A 24,827-nucleotide genomic window follows, 5' to 3' on the forward strand; every position below is an offset into this window, starting at 1 on the left:
CAATTTAGTAAACTAAACCGGCCGTATTGGCATGTGTTGCAATGTTAATATTTCATCATTGATATATAAACTATCAGACTGCGTGGTCGGTAGTAGTGGGTTTCAGTAGGCGTTTGATGGCCAGTTTATTCAACTGTCGGCCTGCGGGCCCAATCTGGCCCATAAATTATATCACTGCATGAGTATGTTCCTAAAACGGCAGACGGCTCTTGTCAGAAAGGATGTTTGACTGGCAATACCTTTGAGTGTCAGGTTTAAATGATTATATTAACAAGGGTTTGCCCTTTGATGAGGCTATATTAAAAGAGAAGTCCAGGTCGCGGTCCAAATTCCACACAGAAAGGACCTGGAATGGATTTAGAACTATTTCACAGTGAGGCCACAGCGGTATGAATCAGTGTGAATTATTTATTTTGTATTGGACCCGAGGAAATTGAAAGTGTTTCTGGAATTTTAGCGACCACATGCGGTGGGCGACTGTCTGTCTTAACATCCTACACTGTCCTAACATCCTATACCTTGTTCTTGCCATTAGACCCCATGTGTAGAGGACATCTCCTGCACTTTACAAATGGGACACAATATCAATTATTCACACATCCGGTGGTACACATTCCACATTTCTCTTTCTGTACATTAATATTTAAACTTCTAGCACGACCACCAGCTCTCCTTGTAGTTCACACAACTCCTTCAGCTTGCTTTTGTCACCATCCCGGTTGGACCGTTTGTCTACACGTACTGTGATTTGTTAAAGATAGCCTCAGAGTGTACTTACAGGAACACTCCGAGATTAAAGTTATATTTACACTGTGGCCGATGAGAGGAAAGTGGGGGTGGGAGGAACAAAATCCCCATGGTAGCACTTGGTCTCAGGCCTTTCAAAAAACTCTGTGTATACCCGGAATACTTGAGGTGCTAAGTTCAATTTCAAGGTCAGTGGATGGGTTAAAGTCAGTCAAATCAACTGGAGGAAGAGGGAGCTGCTTTCCAGACTTGACTCAGGGATCAAATTACCCTTATGTAATCGAGGACGTTTTGCAATCCAGTACGGAAGATATGCCACGATGCAAGCTGGAGTCTTTATCGATCACCCACAGGATGCATACTGGAAGCTCATTTTTATCTGATGCTTTGTCTCTCTATAGAAATGACCTTAGCAGCAAGAAACTCAGACTTCTAGGGATGCATTGAAGTATTCTCCGCCTCCATGTTATAAATCCATCCATACTTCAAGACAATAACAGACTGCTCCTGTGGTAGCCTGCTCGACATTGTTTCTTCTAACTTTGGCTTTCAGGAATATCAACCTCTCTCATATAGGCAGCATCTTTCCGCGAGAAAAGAGTATAATTATTTTATTATTCGCTTGTCGAGAAATGTATACATTCAGCCACAAGTGCAGGGTTGCAAGGGCATAGCAGACACAGGGTGCGTGGGAGACCTTCCTGCCCTTTATGTCCCTTGCCTATTTGGCCTGTATTTCCAAGTTTGATAACTGTACGAATGCGCCGTGGCTTGTAGGTTATAGTGTAGCTTGTTTTTCCATGAGCAGGCTGTGAGCACAGACAGTGAGAGAGGTGCTCTGACTCTGGATGCCATAGTCTCAGTTTAACTGTGTTGCTGTGTACAGGGGTAGACCTGCCATCGATCGACGGACGGCCGTTTTGTTGTTGTTTTTTTAACTCTCCCTAGGAGCCCCGGGACATGCTGCTGCAGAAAAATACTCGCTTGAGAACGAAAAAAAGTTGTTAAACTGCCAATAAATAAATTAATAACAACCATTTTATTAACTCTACACATATACCGTCAGCATTAAAATGATATAACAGCAAATTTGACTAACTGGCTGTACTGTACTAGTCCGTCGTGGTGTAGTGGTTTGTGATTTTGCCATGAGAGCAAACGATGTGGGTTTGATCCCCAGCCATGTTAATGTCAGATAGAATTCAAGTGGGGAAAAACCAAAACAAAACAATAGTTTGATTAATCGTTAATTTTGTAATTTATCAGAAAATAAATTGCAGTACCGCACATGTTTCAAAATGCACTATGAAAATCCTTTTGGTCCTGAAAAACCTGCCTGTGTGACTTCTGAAATTAAATAAATGATAAATAAATGGGTTGTACTTGTATAGCGCTTTTCTACCTTCAAGGTACTCAAAGCGCTTTGACACTACTTCCACATTTACCCATTCACACACACATTCACACACTGATGGAGGGAGCTGCCATGCAAGGCGCCAACCAGCACCCATCAGGAGCAAGGGTGAAGTGTCTTGCTCAGGACACAACGGACGTGACGAGGTTGGTACTAGGTGGGATTTGAACCAGTGACCCTCGGCTTGCGCACGGCCACTCTTCCACTGCGCCACGCCGTCCTTAAAATACAATTTTAGGTTGATACAGCGATCTCAAATTGTTCAATCCATTCATTAGTCAATAGTCTTTCCTGAATCCAACCAATCATCAAGTTATTCTGGACGATTCCATGCTTTTAACTTTGAAGAGACAGTCCTTTTTTTCTGTTCCTACATGAAGTCCTGGTTTTATGTGGTAGAACTTCACTCTTCCATTCTTTAGGCATCATGGCAAGGTACTACCACAATGTCCACAACAGATACTAACTTGAAGAGTATTCTAGAGTCATTGAAGCTTTATCAACGCTGTTTTACTTTAAAAGTTCCTTCAACCTCACTTCATCTGGGCTGACAGATGAAGGTCACACAGTTCTCCAACCAGACCATTCCCCCCCTTTTTTTATTTCAAATTATTTCTTAAAGAAAAATGGCATGTTCTCGAGTGAAGTCCAAGAGCATAATTCACTGACAACGTGATTTACATATCCTCCCCGTTCCGTTCTTTGTCTGTGACATCATGCTGACATGCTGGTGGCAGAATGGAAGTGAACCCTGTGATACCTTGAGAGCAATCTGCATAAAAATGAGCGGGATAATAATAGAGCTATGTAAAATGTCTGGCCAGCTGTGATATCCATACGTTTCTTTACCGTTTTGTCATTGCTTTTGACAGTGCTTTTGCTCCTGTTAAATTCATTTCCAAAACTCCATTACCAAACACACAATTTGTGTCTTTAAGCTCAGTTCTCATTACTTCAAGGCAGGCCGCCGCTTCAGCCTTCCTTCTCTTTCTACCATATTGATTCGCTAAAATTCAGTGGGCTGAGCTTGCAACGGAAAAGGGCACTGGGATCAATTCCCACAAAATTCCACATATTCGCCAGGCTTGTCAGTCCAGGATAATTTGTCTACAGGCTTGCCCCTCTGAATACACTGATGCATTCTGCTTTGTAATTGGTGCCCATCAGTGTCAAGTGTCTCCGCTAGCTAAAAGATGTTCAAGGCCAGCAAACCAGCCTCTCACTCCTTATTCACTAATTTGCAAGAGCCTGCATATTTCACGGTGATGCACCTTTGTTAGGCAAATACTTTGAAGACAGTTGCAGATAATTGGGAACGCAAACAGCTCCAATTGGCATGCGTTGTCAAAAGAATGAACAGCACAGTGTTGCATATCTGAAGGTATTGTTTGGTTGCTGTGCCTTCTATGAGCCATACAATTTCTAACTCTATTTACAGTTTGCAGATACTGATATAATTCCCCTTTCATTTTATAATCATGCTTTAACTAGAAAAGCATGTTGTTCTTAAAAGTACGGTCATGGCGTAAATTTCTTTAGTACAAAATAAGTTAGATTAGATTAGATAGTACTTTATTTATTCTGTCAGGAGAGTTCCTTCAGGAAAATTAAAATTTTCAGCACAATCCCACTCAAGATCAGACAAACATTACAGGGAGACAGAACAGGATCGCTGACGAGTCTGCCGGCTTCCAGCGCCCCTTACAAAAAAGATGAGATACAGGTAAACAACGGGTGGGGATGGGAGAAAAAAAAAAAAAAAATAGAAGATTAAAATAAAATAAAATAAAAAATAAAAAATAAAATTAAAAATCGGTCTTAGAGGGGGGGTGCAGACTGAGGCCAAGGGAAAAAACAACAACTCATAGCTATTGTACACATCCCTCTTACATGTGTGTAAGAAGGAAACATCAAACATCAAAGAACACAGAGGACATTAAAGACATTAAAGCAGCAGATACAACCAGACACTCCTCATACAGCTATGAATAAAAAGTAAAATAAACATATCCACTGTGGTGGCCTCTGCGGTGTTCCACGCCATCGTCCGCTGGGGTGGAGGGGGCATGGCCAGAGACAGGAGCAGACCCAACAAAGCAACCAAGACAGCCGACTCCACTCTCGGCCGCCAACCAACTCTCGGCCAGTGTCCAGTCCGCATGGATGAGCGAGGATACGTCCAAGGTGACTGAGGTGTCCGACACCTGCTCACCCAGCCAAGACACCGCGAAGACTCTCCGTCCCAGCGCTCAGTGCTAGCTCCGCAGCCCTGTCCCCTCATCCGCATCTCCTCCAGTCCCTCCAAACCGACTCCGGTGTGGCAGACACCCAGCAGCTGGTCTCCATGGCCAAAAGGCTCCCGGGAGGCAGATCCAGAAGTCCACAAAAAAAGCACCACAGAGGTCACGAAAGTGCCACCCCTTGTCACACAGTCCCAAAGGGTCCCGGACCAAAAGGCAAGAAAATATAATAACACATGAAAACAAGAGCGAAACATAAAAGGATGACACAAGAGCACAGAGCTCCTGCCTACAGCAGCCACTACAGCAGCGCCATCTTGGAAAATAGGACACTCAATGGGGTATTTGTGGTATTACTTCCTGTTTCGTCCTCAGTAACTTTTAGGGGGTTGAGTGCAATCACCACAAAATTGTGTATGCACAAGCATAAACATTTGTGCAAGTGTATTGCAAACAAGCACGTCTGCAAAGTTTGACCAAAAATGTTTGGACAAAATGTCCACACTCAACCAAAAGCTATTTAGAACTATTTGTATAAAAGTCATTGAGCATTTGTCGAATGATTATAAAACTTAAGTGATATTTGTACTTGATTGCATGTATGTTGGCATGTTTATCTAAAACAGGGGTCACCAACGCGGTGTCCGCGGGCATCAGGTAGCCCGTGAGGACCAGATGGGTCGCCCGCTGGCCTGTTCAAAAAAATAGCTCAAATAACAGCACTTACCAGTGAGCTGCCTCTATTTTTTAAATTGTGTTTATTTACTAGCAAACTGGTCTCGCTTTCCCCGACACTTTTAATTCTAAGAGAGACAAAACTCAAATAGAATTTGAAAATCCCCAAAAATATTTTAAAGACTTGGTCTTCACTTGTTTAAATAAATTCATTTATTTTTTTACTTTGCTTCTTATAACTTTCAGAAAGACAGTTTTAAAGAAAAAATACAACCTTAAAAATGATTTTAGGATTTTTAAACACATATACCTTTTTACTTTTTAAATTACTTCCTCTTCTTTCCTGACAATTGAAATCAATGTTCAAGTATTTTTTTTTATTGTAAAGAATAATAAATACATTTTAATTTAATTCTTCATTTTAATTTCTGTTTTTTCGACGAAGAATATTTGTGAAATATTTATTCAAACTTATTATGATTAAAATTCAAAAAAATTCTGGCAAATCTAGAAAATCTTTAGAATCAAATTTCAATATTATTTCAAAGTCTTTTGAATTTCTTTTAAAATTTTTGTTCTGGAAAATCTAGAAGAAATAATGATGTGTCTTTGTTAGAAATATAGCTTGGTCCAATTTGTTATATATTCTAACAAAATGCAGATTGGATTTTAACCTAATTAAAAAATGTCATCAAAATTCTAAAATTATTATTAATCAGGAAAAATTACTAATGATGATCCATAAATTCTTTTTTCAATATTTTCAAAAAGATTCGAATTAGCTAGTTTTTATCTTCTTTTTTTCGGTTGAATTTTAAAGAGTTGAAATTGAAGATAAACTATATTTCAAAATTTAATTTTCATTTTTTTCCTGTTTTCTCTTCTTTTAAACCGTTCAATTAAGTGTTTTTTCATCATTTATTCTCTACAAAAAAACCTTCCGTAAAAGGAAAAAAAAATGTACAACAGAATGACAGACAGAAATACCCATTTATATATATATATATATATATATATATATATATATTAAAGGTAAATTGAGCAAATTGGCTATTTCTGGCAATTTTTGTAAGTGTGTATCAAACTGGTAGCCCTTCGCATTTATCAGTACCCAAGAAGTAGCTCTTGGTTTCAAAAAGGTTGGTGACCCCTGATCTAAAACATGTTTTAAAAACTCTTAGGGGGCGCCACACATATTATTTACCTCTAATATTTAAAGGTATCTTGTCCAATTATGCCTTACCTACCTAAAAAAAAAAGGAACTGACCGTGTCCCAGGAGTACTACAGACAGGGATGGAAGGGGGTGTTTGTTCCAAAATCTCAGAGGCATTCTGGCAAATCTGAGTCTGACCTCCTGGGAGAGCCAGCAAGAGAGATGAGCGACAAAACTGTATTTCCAACTTTGTTTTTAATCCCCCTTACACGCTCTGCTGGTTCAACAGTAGTACTCTGTGCCAAGCTTTATGTATTTGCAGGGAAAATATAAAAATGAAGGGGTTGCGTGTCAGCGAAAAAACATCCATTTGTTTTCTTTTTTTTTTTCTAACACCTGCTGGCTGTGTCATCATTCTAGAGAGACCCAACAACTGGCTAACTTTTTGACTCTTATCATTTTGTTACCAATCAGCTCAGGCATCGGCTTATTGTTACCGCGATGGATTCAATCAGCGCGAGTCAACAGTTTGTCTGCTTGATGTCATTTTCAGGAGAAAACTGCAGGAAAGCCAAATGGCTTAGAGAGGCCAGCTCGACGTTTATGAAGCTGATCAAAGCCCTTTTGTGGGATTATTTTGTTACGGCAAACTCACAGGGCCATTGCAGCTGGACAAACTCTTTTTATGCAACACAAATTCCAGATGTTCCATAAGGGGACAGCTGATAATTAAGTAAAATAAATCTTTGTTGCATCAGCAGTGCCGAATGACTTCATAGCTGCTGTTGTTTTACCCTACTGGGCTAAAATAACAGTTGGCACCCTTTTCTGTAGACAAAATTGGCAAGCAGATTTACCCGTAAAACTGTTAGACACCTGGATGCACACAAGATGAGCATCTCTTTTAAACCTTTTTTACAAGTTTGAGTAAATATTTTTTCACAATTGCCTTTTCCACAGACACTTCATAAAAGAACCAAAAAAAGATCTGGCATTCACCCAATGTGCTTTTTACACTGCAGAACCCAAAAAGGTGTAATAGTTCCATGAGGAATCAAGCCCACATTATAATATTTTTTCTTTATGAAACAACCTTGCTTCGCCATTCCGGTACTTACTATTTACACAGGAGTTATTCCTGCTACTGTTAGAGCAGGGGTCTCAAACTCAATTTACCTGGGGGCCACTGGATGCAGAAAATGGGTGAGGCTGGGCCGCGAGAAAAGATTTCTTAAAAAAATGTAACATGCACTTTTTAATGAATTCACCTTCTTTGAAGGGCTTTCCCGCCCTAGCAACATACTTGCAAACTCTCGTGATCTTTCCGGGAAACACCCGAATATCAGTGACCCTTCCGACAATCTCCCGGGGCAATCATTCTCCCGGTTTTCACCTGAACAACAATATTAAGAGCGTTCCATAATGGCACTGCCTTTAACGTTCTCTACAACCTGCCGTCTTGTCCGCTTTTCCACCATACAGTGGCCCAGTCACATATTGTATGAGGTTTCTGCAGACCAACGGAAGTGACTGCAAGACATACTTGATCAACAGCCATACGGGTCACACTGAGGGTGGCCGTATAAACAAGTTCATCACTATTACAAATATGCGCCAAACTGTTAACCCACACCAAACAAGATTGACAAACACATTTTGGGCTACAACTCTTCCGGTCTACAATAGGGGGCAGAGTTGGGGGTGGGGGGGTTGTATATTGTAGCCCAGAAGAGTTAGGGCTGCATGGGATTCTGCGTATTTGTTCTGTTGTGTTTATGTTGTGTTACAGTGCGGATGTTCTCCCAAAATGTGTTTGTCATTCTTGTTAGGTGTGGGTTCATAGTGTAGCACATATTTGTAACAGTGTTAAAGTTGTTTAAAGGGCCACCCTCAGTGTGACCTTAATCAAGTATGCCTTGCAGTCGCTTACTAAATCTGTAGAAGCCAAATACAACATGTGGATTGGCTGGCAGGCCGTTTGTACAGGTTGGAGAGGGCGCTGAAGGAAGTGCCTCCACGGTGTCCAATTGATATTTTCGTTTGGGTGAAATTCGGGAGAATGATTACCCTTGGAGGGGCAATGAAAATTGGGAGTCTCCCGGAAAAACTGAGGGTATGCAAATCGATGGTGTACAAGTATGACGCTGTAAAGCACCATTCATGTAAAACTCGCGGGCCGCACCAACATTAGATTTTCATATTAAGGTGCGGGCCGCAAAATAACGTCTCGCGGGCCGCGTGTTTGAGACCCCTGTGTTAGACACTTAAAAGACAACCTCAGAAAGGTGGAATATTGGTGTTTTAGGGCTTTTTAAACAACAACCCAGCAAAAGGTGAAAGCAGTCTAATAAAATCATGCAAAAACGCCAGAACAGAAGAGCTTTGCTTTTTACAAAGAACCCAAAGAAGGTCCGTAATATCGTCAAAGGTTCAGAGAATCTGGAGAAATTACTGCACATAAGCGATGATATTACGGACCTTCGATCCCTTAGGCGTTACTCTATCAAGAAGCGACATCAGTGTGTAAAGGATATCACCACAGGGGATTCAAGAACACTTCAGAAAACCACTGTCGGTAACTACAGTAAGTGCAAGTGAAAACTCTACTATGCAAAGTGAAAGCAATTTATCAACAACACCCAGAAACGCCACCGGCTTTGCTAGGCCCGAGCTCACCTAAGAAGGACTGATGCAAAGTGGAAAAGTTTTCTGTGGTTTGACGAGTCCACATTACAAATTGTTTTTGGAAACTGTGGACGTTGTGTCCTCTGGAACAAAGAGGAAAAGAACCATCCGGATTGTTCTAGGTGCAAAATTCAAAAGCCAGCATCTGTGATGGTATGGGGGTGTATTAGTGCCCAAGGCATGGGTAACTTACACATCTGTGAAGGCACCATTAATGCTGAATGGTCCATACAGGTTTCGAAGCAACATAGGTTGCCATCCAAGCAACGTTATCATGGATGCCCCTGCTTACTAAAGCAAGACAATGCACAGCCGCGTGTTACAACAGCGTGGCTTCATATTAAATAAGTGTGGGTACTACACTGGCCTGTAGTCCAAACCTGTCTCCCATTGAAAATGTGTGGGACAATATGAAGCCTAAATTACCACAATGGAGACCCCGGACTGTTGAACAACTTGAGCTGGACATCAAGCAAAAATGGGAAAGAGTTCCACCTAAAAAGCTTAAAAAATTGGTCTCCTCATTTCCCAAATGTTTACTACTTGTTGTTAATGGGAAAGGCCAAGTAACACTGTGGTAAAAATGCCATGTGATGCTACCATTAAATTCTAAGTCAATGATTATTTGCAAAAAAACTCTTCACCTTGATCACCCCCTGGGAGGTGAGGGGAGCAGTGGAAAGCAGGGGTGCCGCGCCCGGGAATCATTTATGGTGATTTAACCCCCAATTCCAACCCTTGATGCTGAGTGCCAAGCAGGGAGGTAATGGGTCCCATTTTTGTAGTCTTTGTTATGACTCGGCTAGGGTTTAAACGCACAACCTACCGATCTCAGGGCGGACACTCTAACCACTAGGCCACTGAAGCTTGTTTTGTCTTGGTATAGAGAAAGAATACTAGATGTTCAAAGTCTTCCATTTTTATCCATATTCCATGTCCACATATATTTTCATCAAAGCAATTTTGTTCCACAACAGATATGCTTCCATGTACACATTAGAACCAATGACTAAATATATATAGGGTAAACTGTATATTATAATATTAAAATATAACCTCGAAAAAACTTTTAGTGTGGTTTACAAAACAGTGCTACTTTTTCATAGACATTTGTAACTTTAAGAAAAGAAATACACCAAAACCAAATGTCCACTCGTGGATGCAGGTGCTGTAGCATATTGACTAATGGAGGGCCTCAGAATATGGAACCAGTCCGCTGATGTTGCAGTTCTAATTTTCTGATTGGCCAAAATGTACGTTTTTATTTGACAGATGTTTGGGGAGGGGGTGTTCAACATTGTATAAGAAAATATAAGATATAGACAAGAAATATAATAATAAACAATAAAAAAAATTATATTAGAAAAAAAATGTTAGCGGTAGAAATGTGAGTATCTTAAAGGCTTACTGAAATGAGATGTTCTTATTTAAACGGGGATAGCAGGTCCATTCTATGTGTCATACTTGATCATTTCGCGATATTGCCATATTTTTGCTGAAAGGATTTAGTAGAGTACATTGCCGATAAAGTTCGCAACTTTTGGTCGCTAATAAAAAAGCCTTGCCTGTACCGGAAGTAGCAGACGATGTGCACGTGACGTCACGGGTTGTGGAGCTCCTCATATCCTCACATTGTTTACAATCATGGCCACCAGCAGCGAGAGCGATTCGGACCGAGAAAGCGACGATTTCCCCATTAATTTGAGCGAGGATGAAAGATTTGTGGATGAGGATAGTGAGAGTGAAGGACTAGGAAAAAAAGAAAAAAAAGAAAAGGTGAGGGCAGTGGGAGCGATTCAGATGTTATTAAACACATTTACTAGTGTTTTAGTAAGATTATATGGTACCTGAAAGTCGGAGGGGTGTGGCCACGGGTGTGGTGACCGCCAGTGTGTCTGGTGGGAAGAGGCAAGAGAGTCCACAGCTGCAGGAGAACGCAAGCTCCGACTTATTACCACAATTTTCTCAACCCTGCCGGTTGACATGTGGTAGGGAACCATGTTCGCTTGACCGCTCTGTTCCATAGTAAAGCTTCACCTTCAGGAATGTAAACAAGGAAACACCGGCTGTGTTTGTGTTGCTAAAGGCAGCTGCAATACACCGCTTTCCACCTACATCTTTCTTCTTTGATGTCTCCATTACTAATTGAACAAATTGCAAAAGATTCAGCAACACAGATGTCCAGAATACTATGTAATTATACAATTAAAGCAGACTACTTATAGCTTGGATCGGGCTGGAAAATAATGTCCGCTACAACCAGAGACGTCACGCGCACGCGTCATCATACCGACGTTTTCGACAGGATACTTCGCGCGAAATTTAAAATTGCAATTTAGTAAACTAAACCGGCCTTCTTGGCATGTGTTGCAATGTTAATATTTCATCATTGATATATAAACTATCAGACTGCGTGGTCGGTAGTAGTGGGTTTCAGTAGGCCTTTAATATCATGATATTTAAACCAACCTGCGACACAAATGGCACATGGACCGAAGTATGGCATGGCATGATTTCCCGTATCAGATGACTCTAAGGATGAAAACTGAGTGATACCCCACTTGAGGAAGTATCTATTGATCCCAGTGAAGGCCAACTTTGACAAACACTGTGTGGCATCATAGTAAGCGATTAGAGTGCAATGGGCACGGGGCCAAAATGGCACCCTGATGGTTTCCACCACCAACAAGCATTCATCCTGTAAAGCTTCAGGCACCTCTGAACCAATAAAGGCGTCAACAAGAGATCTGAAGTGTGTGTGTGTGTGTGTGTGTGTGTGGGGGGGTGTAACAAGCTCAATAGCAGACAAAAACAGATGACGACGTAATTGCACACATAGACACACTAAAAGTCCCAATGCCTGTCTTAATGTTCACAAGCCTGCCAGTTTTTCCGTCTCTGCCCATATGCTCAAGACAGCCAGTATGAAAGCAAAGACGGACGAGGACAAAATCACAGGAAAATAACAGAAAGCGGCGGTAGATGACATCATCGTAGCAAAGTCGTTTATTTAGTGCTTAAAAACTGATACAGTACTAATCCCTCTTCTACTATACGTAAGTGCATTACTGCACAATATGAGATACATTTCTAGTGGATCCAGACAATGGCACCTGAAGCCACATGCTTTTTTTTCACAATATTTCATCATCAACACTGGACCTTTTACTCTGCCGTGTTATTACATTTTAAACACTTTGTGTTGCACATAACTATACAATAATTCAGAAGGGGCTAATACAGCCCCACTTTAAAAGGAGTCTGATTTATAAAACACATTAGGGGCTTAGCTCTTTCTTATATATATATATGTATATATATATATATATATATATATATATATATATATATATATATATATATATATATATATATATATAGAAGCAGTGAAGCAGATACTTAAATACTACATTTAAAGGTTAAACAAAGGGTGGCTAAATGTACAAACTTTTCAATTGCATGTCTTAAAACAAGCGCTAACAAGGCAATTTAAAGCTTTTTTCCCCAAGTACACATGTTTTTTTAAGTTTAAACACATCATTGCAGAGGTAGTTTGAATAATCAAATTAGTACTTTATTGGGATATTCGGGGTTTTATTGTAGAAGCAGAAGAGATTCAGTTTTTGTAACGCTGGATATATATATATATATATATATATATATATATATATATAATGTTACAAAACTGATTCTCTTCTGCTTCTACAATAAAATCCAGTCTTGGTCAAAAGTTTACATACACTTGTGAAGGACACAATGTAACCTCGGACTATGTTAAGGTAACGTGTGGAGTTCCCCAGGGTTCGGTGTACAGTACACTGAAACAAAATTACCATATTTTTCTGCCTATAAGGCACTCTTATAGGGGCCATATGTAGAAATGGCATGCCAAGTCATCATTAAATGGCCCTGGTATGTCAAAAGGCATTAATAAATCATGTTCTTTTGGAATACCTCTATAACTGATAACGATAGTTCAGCCGGGATATGCTCATTTCAAAATTAGATTTCCAGCCCCGAAATCGTGTTATTGTTTTCATTTTGATGCCCCCCCCCCCTCCAACGTTTGACCAATTTTTGGTTGCCAGTTACGCACTGCCACATTCGTTGAGCTACTGCCACTGGTAAAGTTACTAAACATGTCAGACCTTAGTAAATCTAAAATGCCTCGTTATGATTCTCAACTTATTTATGACAAAGCCAGGATCAAAACTAAGATTTGTATCGAGGGACGATTTTTTCATCTGACGCCAAACTTTCTCATTTCCTCCTTGACAGGTAAGTAAGGCATTTACGTTTTCTTATGACTTGTAATAAATTAAAATTGACATTTTGCATGTAAACTATATTGTCCAAATACAGTCTGTGATATTGTCTAACAAAGCTAGTATGTTCTTGCAACGAATTCTTAGCATGCTAGCCCGGTCAATGACACATCGACATACAGACTAAAGGAGGAAATATATGCCCGTTAGCCTGTATGTTGATGTGTCATCCAACTGACAGGGCCAAATATATTTTCAACAAAAAAAACAAAAAACATGCTGATATGGGTAGTGTCAGTGTCTGTTTTGTTCTCAATATGCTGACACGCTGAAGAAATGTGTTCCAACAGTAGCACGGCTAATTGCGGTTTCTGGTACTGTATGTGCATCAAACACATATGGGGTGGCATTTGCTTGGCACAATGATTTTCTACTTTGTGTATTGACATGGTATTAGGCTATATGATTTATGCGTAATGTGTTTTTTGTGTAACGTGGATTGGCTCACAGAATTGCACTGTGCATTGAAGGACGGTGATGTGTGTACATGGAAGAGAATGCAGTGCGTCAGGTGGGCTGCAACATGGAGTTATGCTGAACGAAATGTGGCGGTAATTTTACTGTTGGCCTTGGTTTGCCATTAAAAGTAGGCCTATGCGATATATAACGTATTACCGTATTTTTCGGACCATAGGGCGCACCGGATTATAGGGTGCATTAAATGGGTCATATTATGATTTTATTCTAAATGTAAAACACTTCCTTGTGGTCTACATAACATGAAATGGTGGTTCTTTGGTCAAAATGTTGCATGAATTATGTTTCACAGACCATATTCAAGTCGCTTTCTGACAGTTGCTTCAGGATGTGCCGTTTTGTGGGGAGTCTTTGTTCACCTTCGGCAGCACCTTCTGCCCGTCATCTTTGTTGTAGCGGTGTAGCGTGCAAGGACGGGAGTGGAAGAAGTGTCAAAAGATGGAGCTAACTGTTTAAATGACATTCAGACTTTACTTAAATCAATAACAGAGCAGCATCTACTCATTCGTGGCTCACTACTGCAACAACAACGCCGGAAATGTATCCTGTGAAAAACCGTCCGACCGGAACTCTCTAATAACTAAAGTTCCGTGGGTGAATTATGTAAACTCACTACAGCGGTATGTTTTAGCGCTTCCGAAGCGAGTTTAATGAAAAATATGAGTTACAACTTTATGGTACTTTATATTACAAATGGCAACAGTGGAGGATAATGCCCGACAACAAGAGGATGGAGAAAAAGAAGAAGCTTATCGACTAGGTGTCAGGCACACATTTTCAAGATGTATTCATATACCAAATCACATCAGCAAGTACCAGAAGGTAAGAAAAGTTGGTTTTGCAAAATATTGTGAAACCAAATGCCAGATATGTCTGTTAATAGGTGGAATTTTGCATTATACAAACACCATAATAATACTCGTATGCTGTTGTATCGCTCCGACAATCCATCAAGCGGTGCGGCTTCATAGCTTACCAAAGTTGTACTAAAACATTTTGACAGATTTTTGAGCACCCTGTGGAATGTTCTATATTCTCAATGGAACATTTAAAGTGTTGCTGTCGTTTACTAACGTCATCTTGCAATTTACACTTATCTATAATGTGTGACGGCCATCTACTGGTTACACTTAACATTACACCATTACCGAATAATATAGCTTCGAGGTCAGTAAGCACAACTAGATTTATTCCGTACATTAGGCGCACTGGGTTATAAGGCGTACTAACGATGTAAGCAAATGAGAGGATTTTAGGTGTGCCTTATAGTGCGAAAAATACTGTTTATATATATATATATATATATATATATATATATATAATGTCTAGCATTAAAAGATTACAGTTGGTAAAAAATGCGGCTTCTAGACTTTTGACAATAACAAGAAAGTTTTATCACATTACGCCTGTACTGGCTCACCTGCACTGGCTTCCTGTGCACTTAAGATGTGACTTTAAGGTTTTACTACTTACGTATATAAAATACTACATGGTCTAGCTCCATCCTATCTTGCCGATTGTATTGTACCATATGTCCCGGCAAGAAATCTGCATTCAAAGGACTCCGGCTTATTAGTGATTCCCAAATCCCAAAAAAAGTCTGCGGGCTATAGAGCGTTTTCATTTCGGGCTCCAGTACTCTGGAATGCCCTCCAGGTAACAGTTCAAGATGCCACCTCAGTAGAAGCATTTAAGTCTCACCTTAAAACTCATTTGTATACTCTAGCCTTAGAATAGACTCCCTTTTTAGACCAGTTGATCTGCCATTTCTTTTCTTTTTCTCCTATGTCCCGCTCTCCCTTGTGGAGGGGGTCTGGTCCGATCCGGTGGCCATCTACTGCTTGCCTGTGTATCGGCTGGGGACATCTCTGCGCTGCTGATCCGCCTCCGCTTGGGATGGTTTCCTGCTGGCTCCGCTGTGAGTGGGACTCTCGCGACTGTGTTGGATCCAATATGGATTGAACTTTCACAGTATCATGTTAGACCCGCTCGACATCCATTGCTTTCGTCCTCTCCAAGGCTCTCATAGTCATCATTGTCACCGACGTCCCACTGGGTGTGAGTTTTCCTTGCTCTTATGTGGGCCTACCGAAGATGTGGTAGTGGTTTGTGTTGTGGTTTGTGCAGCGCTTTGAGACACTAGTGATTTAGGGCTGTATAAGTAAACATTGATTGATTGATTGAATAGTATATAATTATTTTGATGGTGGTTCATGTGGTCAAACTAGATATTTTAGCAGGGTAATGCCAACAATCTGTCCCGACACCCGACTAAAATATTGGTGCGTAATTTAAAAAAATACATTGGGCTAATCGACATTAATAAATGTGGCATAATTAATTAATAAACCATCTTGCAAGAAGCATAACCAAGAGGAACCTACAACGTAGGACTTATCGATTTCCATTTGAAGTTCTTGGTAGTAAGATTCGGATTCGGCTGCGTATCTGGCAAAATCAGTCATAGAGTGTGGGAGCGGACCACAAAATTGTGACCGTGATTGCAGTACAATTTCCGGCCACATTACTACATATGGCTTCTTTAAAATATTATAATTTTCTCCAAAATTGACAGTGCGCCTTATAACCTGGTGCGCCTTATGTATTACCGTATTTTAAGGAGTATAAGTCGCTCCAGAGTATAAGTCGCACCTGGCAAAAATGCATAATTAAGAAGGAAATACATTTATATAAGTCGCATGGAGTATTAGTCGCATTTTTGGGTGAAATTTATTTGATAAAACGCAACACCAAGAACAGACCTTTGAAAGGCAATTTAAAATAAATAAAGAATAGTGAACAACAGGCTGAATAAGTGTACGTTATATGACGCATAAATAACCAACTGAGAACGTGCCTGGTATGTTAACGTAACATATTATGGTAAGAGTCATTCAAATAACTATAGAACATGCTATACGTTTACCAAACAATCTGTCACTCCTAATCGCTAAATCCGATGAAATCTTATACGTCAAGTCTCTTACGTGAATGAGCTAAATAATATTATTTTATATTTTACGGTAACGTGTTAATAATTTCACACATAAATTGCTCCTGAGTATAACCATGAAAAAAACTGCGACTTATTGTCCAAAAAATACGGTAATTGTGGTTTTGCTTATTCTGGTTGTGGTACATTGTGTAATCATAAGTGTGACCAGTAGAAAGTCGTCACACATAGTGTGGAATGGCAGTTGACGTTTGTTTAATAAATGACACTAGTGCGTACAAAAATCTATCCAAAATGTTTTGCTATGATGTTGGTAAGCTACAAAACCATACCACTAGATGTCAGGGCGTTACGGCTAACATAGTCAGATGTACTGTGCTTCAACATACGGTTATTATTATGAAGTGTGCATAAGGACCCCAAAATGGGGTCAGTAGACTCGCTATGAAAGTGCTAAAAACTACATCAAAAGATGACTGGGAGAAGACGGTGTCGCAGTAGAGTCACGTAAATAAGACCGACCACAAAACGGAGCATCCTGAAGAGATGGTTAGAAAGCGGCTTGAAGATGGTCTGTAAAACATAATCTATGCAAAATGTTGACCAAAGAACTACCTTTACATGTTATGTGGAATCACAAGGAAGGCTTTTCAATGTAAAAAAATATATTTAATATGACCCCTTTAATGCTTCTTATAATCTGGTGCATCTTTTGTATGAAAATAAACTTGAATAGACCTGTTGACCGACAGTGCGCCCTGTAATCTGGTGCGCCTTATGCTTTGAAAAATACAGTAAGTAAAACTACTTTGCCTTTGAAGATGATGACACAATGGAGAAGGACCAGGAAGGCATCCTCTATTAGAATTGTATACTTTATAGGTATTGCTGGAAACAATACTAAAGACGACTTATTTTTTAACAGCTACTTTGCTAATTCCAGTTACACCAGTGTTTCTCGAACAGTGTGTCACGCCCGGCAGAATAGATTTTTATCATTTGTGTCTACATTTTAGAATTCATGTTAGAACGATAAGCAACCCTGCAGTTTTGTAGCGGCAGTCGAATCGAATCAACACACTCACTGTTCTACCCAGTAAACATAGTACTGTACGTACACGCAGGAACACGAGTACGAGGCTAACAGAGGCAGGGAGAGGAAGGAGTTTGTGACAGAAATTACAAGCAAAAAAGGAGTTGTCGTCAGTGGCATGTATAAAGAATGTAACTCACACAGTGTTGGTCAGATAAATAAATAAACATCAAGTTCTCAATAGTTTTTCAATTCATTGGGGTCACAGGAAACATCTGTCCCCCAGGGGGGCTATAGCAGGAGATAGATTTGCAGAAGTTATGTCAAAGGCAATACAAACAATTTTAGTTCCTACATTGTGAAAGGTTTGATTCTGGGGTGTGCAGACACACACTACCCACTGTTATAATATATACAATACATATTGCTATGTCACAGTAAAGTTGACTTTCTGGTCTGGGGTTATGATCACACTTTTTTTCTGCTATGCCCAATAATCTCTTGCAATGGCATCACAAAAGAAAACATTCTGAGGCGTTTATTTTTTACAAAATATATATTATTGATTTATTATATTATATCTGATATGTGTCAACAATTTCAAGATGAATGCACTCAACATCTTTAACTCCTACATTGAACAGAAAATGATGCAAACTAACTTACCAAAACCCTAATTTTTTCCGTACGCAGTCAGCACCAACATTTAACACAAGCTATTTTGGACAGGCAAACAATCAACAGCATTAGCGAGTATTACCCTTAAGCGAAAGAGATTAACTTCAAACAAACCCATTTTATGGCACATTGAACCAGTTTGGAAAATATCATTATGGCTAACGTATCATCTAACACTGTTCTGTCATTGTAAACCAGCTCATTTCAGTTCTGTCTATATTTCCTAACATCCATCCATCCATCCATTTTCTACCGCTTACTCCCCTTTGGGGTCGAGGGGCTTATCTCAGCTACAATAGGGCGGAAGGCGGCGTACACCCTGGACAAGTCGCCACTTCATCGCAGGGCCAACACAGATAGACAACATTCACACTCACATTCACACACTAGGGCCAATTTAGTGTTGCCAATCAACCTATCCCCAGGTGCATGTTTTTGGAGGTGGGAGGAAGCCGGAATACCCGGGGGGAACCCAAGCATTCACGGGGAGAACATGCATATTGTATACAATGACTAATGGTTACTTTCTCACATTTTTAAAAATATTTTATACCATACTGTTTTATTGTAATGAAACTGTCTTGGACCCATAGTGAATTGACAATAAAGAATATTGAATCTCAATTAGCAACACTTGTCCAAGGACTATTACTGTTGTAGTCGTAATGATTTGTGCAGTCCTTTGAGACATTTGTGATTTGGGGCTATATAAATAAACATTGATTGATTGATTGATTGACTATTATGTTACTTTTCCCACATGCAGCACAATGCCAGCTCACTGATGTTAGACTAAGGCTACGTTCGCACTAACCCCATTTGTACATGTTTTTTAAATATTATTGGAAAAAAATAGAGGATTTATATTTATGTTTATCTTAAAAACTGAGAGTTCAGTTTTTAAGATACTTTCATGTACACCATAGAACAATAATAAATAAATATTATTACAAGCAACTTCCCTTTTTTTTATTTTACATTTTCAAGTCACTGTATGTGTTTTTAGAAGAAAAAAAATGGAAACACCACCTAAATTACTCAATGTAACCTTAATACAGTAAACAAAACCACAAATACAGGAAGCCGCCCCATGTGTTAGTACCCAAAGTCAACATTTCTTAAATGTTTGTCCATCATCAAGTTATTGTTTCACCACCTACTGTCACTTGCTGGCCTGGAAGAGTATGCAATTGTGATGATGATGTTTACTGCAATTGCAGTACAGTACATAATATTTTTGGGACTGGTTAAAAAGGTTGGGTAAACATGAACTCATAATAGTTGTTTAAGTGTCGGTTTTATTGTTTAATGTCCTTAGTGTGTTGTCTCACTTCTTGTGTCTGTTCAGGCTTTTGGTATGTAAGGCATATTGACCCTGTGAAAATCAGCCTACCAATAAGTGACAAGGAAATTTGTGGAAAAAATATTTCATCTAAAGTTGTTAAAGGCCTACTGAAATGAGATTTTCTTATTGAAACGGGGATAGCAGGTCCATTCTATGTGTCATACTTGATAATTTCACGATATTGCCATATTTTTGCTGAAAAGATTTAGTAGAGAACATCGACGATAAAGTTCGCAACTTTTGGTCGCTAATAAAAAAGCCTTGCCTGTACCGGAAGTAGCAGACAATGTGCGCGTGACGTCACCGGTGTGAGGGCTCCTCACATCGTCACATTGTTTATAATGTGAGCCTCCAGCAGCAAAGGCTATTCGGACCAAGAAAGCGACAATTTCCCCATTAATTTGAGCAAAGATGAAAGATTTGTGGATGAAGAAAGATAGATTGAAGCACACAAAAAAAGAAAAAAAGAAAGAAAAAGCGACGGCTCCGGGCAGCGGCAGTGTGAGCGTTTCAGATGTAATTCGACACATTTACTACGATAATTCTGGAAGATCCCTTATCTGCTTAATGTTTTAATAGTGTTTTAGTGAGATTGTAAAGTCATACCTCAGAGTCGGATGGCTGCGGTGATCGCCAGTGTCTCTCAGAGAAGCCAAGGAGCCAAGCTCACATCTGGCTTTTTTGACAGCTGCTGCAGGACGCATAATCCACTGATGTCCCCAGTAAGAGTCGACTTAATATCGCAATTTTCTCATCCAAAAACTTGCTGGTTGACGTAGACAAACATGTTCGCTTGACCGCTCTGTGTTAAAGCTTCACAGCAAACAAAGAAACAGAGGCTGTGTCTCGGTTGCTAAAGGCAGCTGCAATCCACCTCTTTCCACCAACAGCATTCTAATTTGACATCTCCATTATTAATTGAACAAATTTCAAAAGATTCAGCAACACAGATGTCCAAATTACTGTGTAATTATGCGATGAAAAGAGACAACTTTTAGCCGCAAGTGATGCTGGGCTAATATGTCCCCTCAAACCCGAGATGTCACAAACACACGTCATCATATGCGTCATCATTCCGCGACGTTTTCAACAAGAAACTCCATCCATCCATCCATTTTCTACCGCTTATTCCCTTTCGGGGTCACGGGGGGCGCTGGCGCCTATCTCAGCTACAATCGGGCGGAAGGCAGGGTACACCCTGGACAAGTCGCCACCTCATCGCAGGGCCAACACAGATAGACAGACAACATTCACACACTAGGGCCAATTAAGTGTTGCCAATCAACCTATCCCCAGGCGCATGTCTTTGGAAGTGGGAGGAAGCCGGAGTACCCGGAGGGAACCCACGCAATCACGGGGAGAACATGCAAACCCCACACAGAAAGATCCCGAGCCTGGATTTGAACCCAGGACTGCAGGACCTTCGTATTGTGAGGCAGACGCACTAACCCCTCTTCCACCGTGAAGCCGCGAAACTCCGCGGGAAATTTAAAATTGCAATTTAGTAAACTAAAAAGGCCGCATTGGCATGTGTTGCAATGTTAATATTTCATCATTGATATATAAACTATCGGACAGCGTGGTCGGTAGTAGTGGGTTTCAGTAGGCCTTTAAATAGTAAACAGAGGCTCCAGGCGCTCTAACACAACATCCAGTCCACAGTGCAGGACACCAAGAAGGACACAGTCCTCCATGTTTATGTGAATTACAACTTGTTAAAATGTTTGTTGAGAACTGTATTCTTTCAGGAAAACAGGAAGAGAACAAATGTGTTAGTAATTTCTATCAATTGAAAAAGAGGTAGGATTAAATAAGCTCTGCTTCTTCTTACTCCTTTTTGGAGGCGTTATAATGAGAAACTGGAAATATGTGATGTGTCACATTGTAAACTGTATGCATGTTTGAAATAAACTTTAACCAAACCAAATCAAACCAACCTTTTCACTATGCAGCTCACTACACCATGCAGATCACTTTGAGGGCTACTGTTAGCACACTCTCCAGCCCACAATGCATGAGACTACTCACTGTTATGGACATGATTAGGTTACGCTGCAGCTGCCTATATAGGAAACGTTGCAGTGGTAGGAAAAAGTATCGTTTGATCGCCTGTGCTATCGATGCCACTAATGGAGCTCATAAGCAGGCAAAGGCAAACACTGGAAATGCAGTGGCTCCACGGTAATATTTTTGGAACTAAAAAGATTAAACTTGTCTACATCCTAATCACCTTACAATCAGAAACCTGCAAGTCTTTGCATTATGCTCCCTCACTTTACAGAAACCCTCAAGCCTTTCCTTGAGGGTTTATGCCACCTTTTACTGTACTTTCTTCTGCACGCTCTTCAAATCGTTGTTCCTTGCTTTCCTCCTTTCCTACCCAATCATACTATGCAACCATAACCTCATCCATACACCCCAACCTCCCTCCCAAACCGCCCTGAGCCTTCTACTTCCCTACCTCTCAGTAGCTACAGTAAAGCTGCAGCACTCGGCTCACTTATCCTCTCGTCTAAAACGGTTGTACTGCCTTGCTACATCTGATTCCTCTAGACAGGAGGTGAGAGTTCTCCTTTCCCCCTTGGTTCCGACCCCTGGCATTGTTTTCCCAACACAAACAGGCTGGCAGTAGCACGTGTCACAAAGCTTTGGACAAAACAGGTTCTAGTGCTTCCAAGGGAAGAGAGAAAATCCTTAGGAGGCAAGATCTGTATCGGATTAATGCATAAGTGAAAGATAAAGACTAGAAGGGGTGAAAACACAGAGGATATCCCCTGATATCAGTTTGGGGTAATGAATACAATTAATGTTAATCTGTTGAGTATTCACTTCCCAGGAGGTTAATAAAGGCAGTGATTTACATCCTCAGACTGTGAGTCATATTTAATCCAAGAGTACTCATGTGATTATTAGTCGCCAAAGTGACGTCTTTCATTACTAGCTCCCTCCCACATATGCCCAAAACTCTTCTGTGGGGTTAGAGATAACAATTAAAAATAACTTACGGGTTCGGAAACGGTGGTGAGGCCTTGTCGCAGGGCCCTTTCCTTGACGTCCATGAGTCCAACGAGATGTGGGCTTTACGGGGTGGGCAGCTGGCTGTGAGGTGGTCGGCTGCATCTTAGTGGTTATCCTCACAGTGGTGGTGGTAGTGCTGGAGGTTGTGGAGGCCTCAGTGGTGGTCTGCGCTGGCTTTGAATGGCCGTTGCGGCCACTTACTTTCCTGACTGTGCTGCGAGGGGTCACTTCCTTACCGCTCGGCGGTGGGGTGATGCGGGGGGAGCGGGTGGTGGACGTGACGACCGCAGTACCGCCAACACGCGTTCCCACGCGGTTATGAAGGTGTGGGGCTTGGTTGCCATCGCCAGCACCAGCGGCACTGCCATTGGCTGAGTGGTTCACCGGTGGCCCAAATCGAGTTCTTGGCGCCGGTGCAGTCCCGTCAGCAGCTAGCGGCGTTGTCGTGGACACCATTGCACTGGTGGAGGTGGCAGACGTGGTGGCAGTAGAGATGTCTGGCCCCTTGGGCATGGCACTGGGTTTTGAGAGAAAGATAGGGTCCTGCCCCATGCTACCTTTGGGATCCACCAGGTCTGTTGGGACATAGTCTTGGACGGATCCCACCACAATCCATTTCAGCAACATGAGACTAAGTCCCAAGCCCACAAAGCCCATAACTAAGGGCACGGCGCACAACCAGGTCTGCTGGCGAGGCCACACAGCGCAGGGGCCACAGCGGAGGGGGCCCGGAGCTCTGGGGGACGCCTGCTCAGCACCGGGCTCCTCCAGAGTCATGGCCGCTAGAGTGCTTGCACCCGAGTGCTCACTCATTGTGCTTTTTGGTCTCTCAGGGAGCTTTGGAGGTCAAACAGGTTGCCCAAAGACGGGAGAAATGGTTGGCAGAAAAGCGAGGCAGCACATCTTACATACACAGCAAGCTTTTTGTATATACAGTATACCAATGTATATATGTATTAATATAAATATAAATTAAGACACTCACATACATGCACTCACCGCTACTCTAGCACATCGCTCATGTAACAAATATTTTACCGCTGGAACATGCAGACATAAGCGACACACACTCCCTCTGGCGGACAAGAAACCAAACACACACACATGCACAAGAACACACACACACACACACGCTCACAAGGTATGCACAGGTGAGGGTGGGGGTGGTTTTCTCAAAGATGATAAATCCAAAGGTGCTTCACTCCCTTGTTAAAAAAAAAATGGTGAGTATCGATCCTTTGCAAGGTGATGGAGATCAGCGCTGTAAATCCATGGCGTGAAAATAGAAAGTCTTTCCTTTTAGTTCAAGTTCCCTTGCTCAGCCACGTCTGCCAGCTCTCCTGTTTTTAAGTAATCCAGTATTTGCTGAAGTTGATGCCATCCAAGCACCACCCGGCCCCACTTTCCTGCGAGAGACACCCTCGTCCCCGTTGGGCTTTATTGGCGTCCGCTTGCAAATAGATCCGCTCCTGGTGGTGCAAGGAGGCTGGTGGGAACCTTAATGGCTGGTTTACCTCCGCTGCATTCCCACAGTGGCGCAAGCAGCAGAATAGGAGATGAAGAGGAGGAAGAAGAGGGGATGGATGGGGGAAAAAAATTATGTGGCGGCTGTTTCTGGAGACGGTTGGGTCAGTCCAGTGATGTGTCTCCGTGCATCCCATTCCCAGTCCTCAACACTCCGAAAGTGACGCCCGCTGATTGTCCTGTCTCCATGGCGGCGGGCGCGGACAAAAAAGCGAGAAGACAGACTGCGTAGAGATGCTTGTTGGCTAAGCTCTGCAGCAGATGCAGATGGGAGGCAGAGGGAGGGAGGCGGCAGCAACAGCAGCACACACACATTCATGCACACACACACACTGCATGGAGAGGAGAGGCACAGACACACCCCAGGGAGGGTGGGACGAAGGGAGGGAGGAAGGAGAGGATAAGAGCGAAGCAAAAGGAGAATGGGGAGGGAGGAGCCAGGCTTCCACCCTGCAAACAAACCACGAAGCAGCAGGATCGTTTATGAACCACTACTTCAAGTTGAGATTTGGGCGGGCGTATTTGACAGTTCACAAGGCAGCCAGGTGTTCATTGTGA

At 41.4% G+C, this 24,827-nt stretch overlaps 1 protein-coding gene across 1 annotated transcript in view; it reads right to left on the bottom strand.

Moving 5' to 3' along the window:
• nrg3b (neuregulin 3b) overlaps positions 1–24,592 on the bottom strand; it is a 672,622-nt gene extending 648,030 nt beyond the window's left edge. The window contains exon 1 of the mRNA XM_061909597.1: positions 22,733–24,592. Coding sequence (XP_061765581.1) covers positions 22,733–23,558 — 826 coding nt within the window. The 5' untranslated portion in view covers positions 23,559–24,592. The remainder of the gene's footprint in view (positions 1–22,732) is intronic.
• Between the last annotated feature and the right edge of the window lie 235 nt (positions 24,593–24,827).

Source organism: Nerophis ophidion, linkage group LG08 (genome assembly GCF_033978795.1).
Source record: "Nerophis ophidion isolate RoL-2023_Sa linkage group LG08, RoL_Noph_v1.0, whole genome shotgun sequence".
In the NCBI taxonomy this organism is placed as follows: domain Eukaryota; kingdom Metazoa; phylum Chordata; class Actinopteri; order Syngnathiformes; family Syngnathidae; genus Nerophis; species Nerophis ophidion.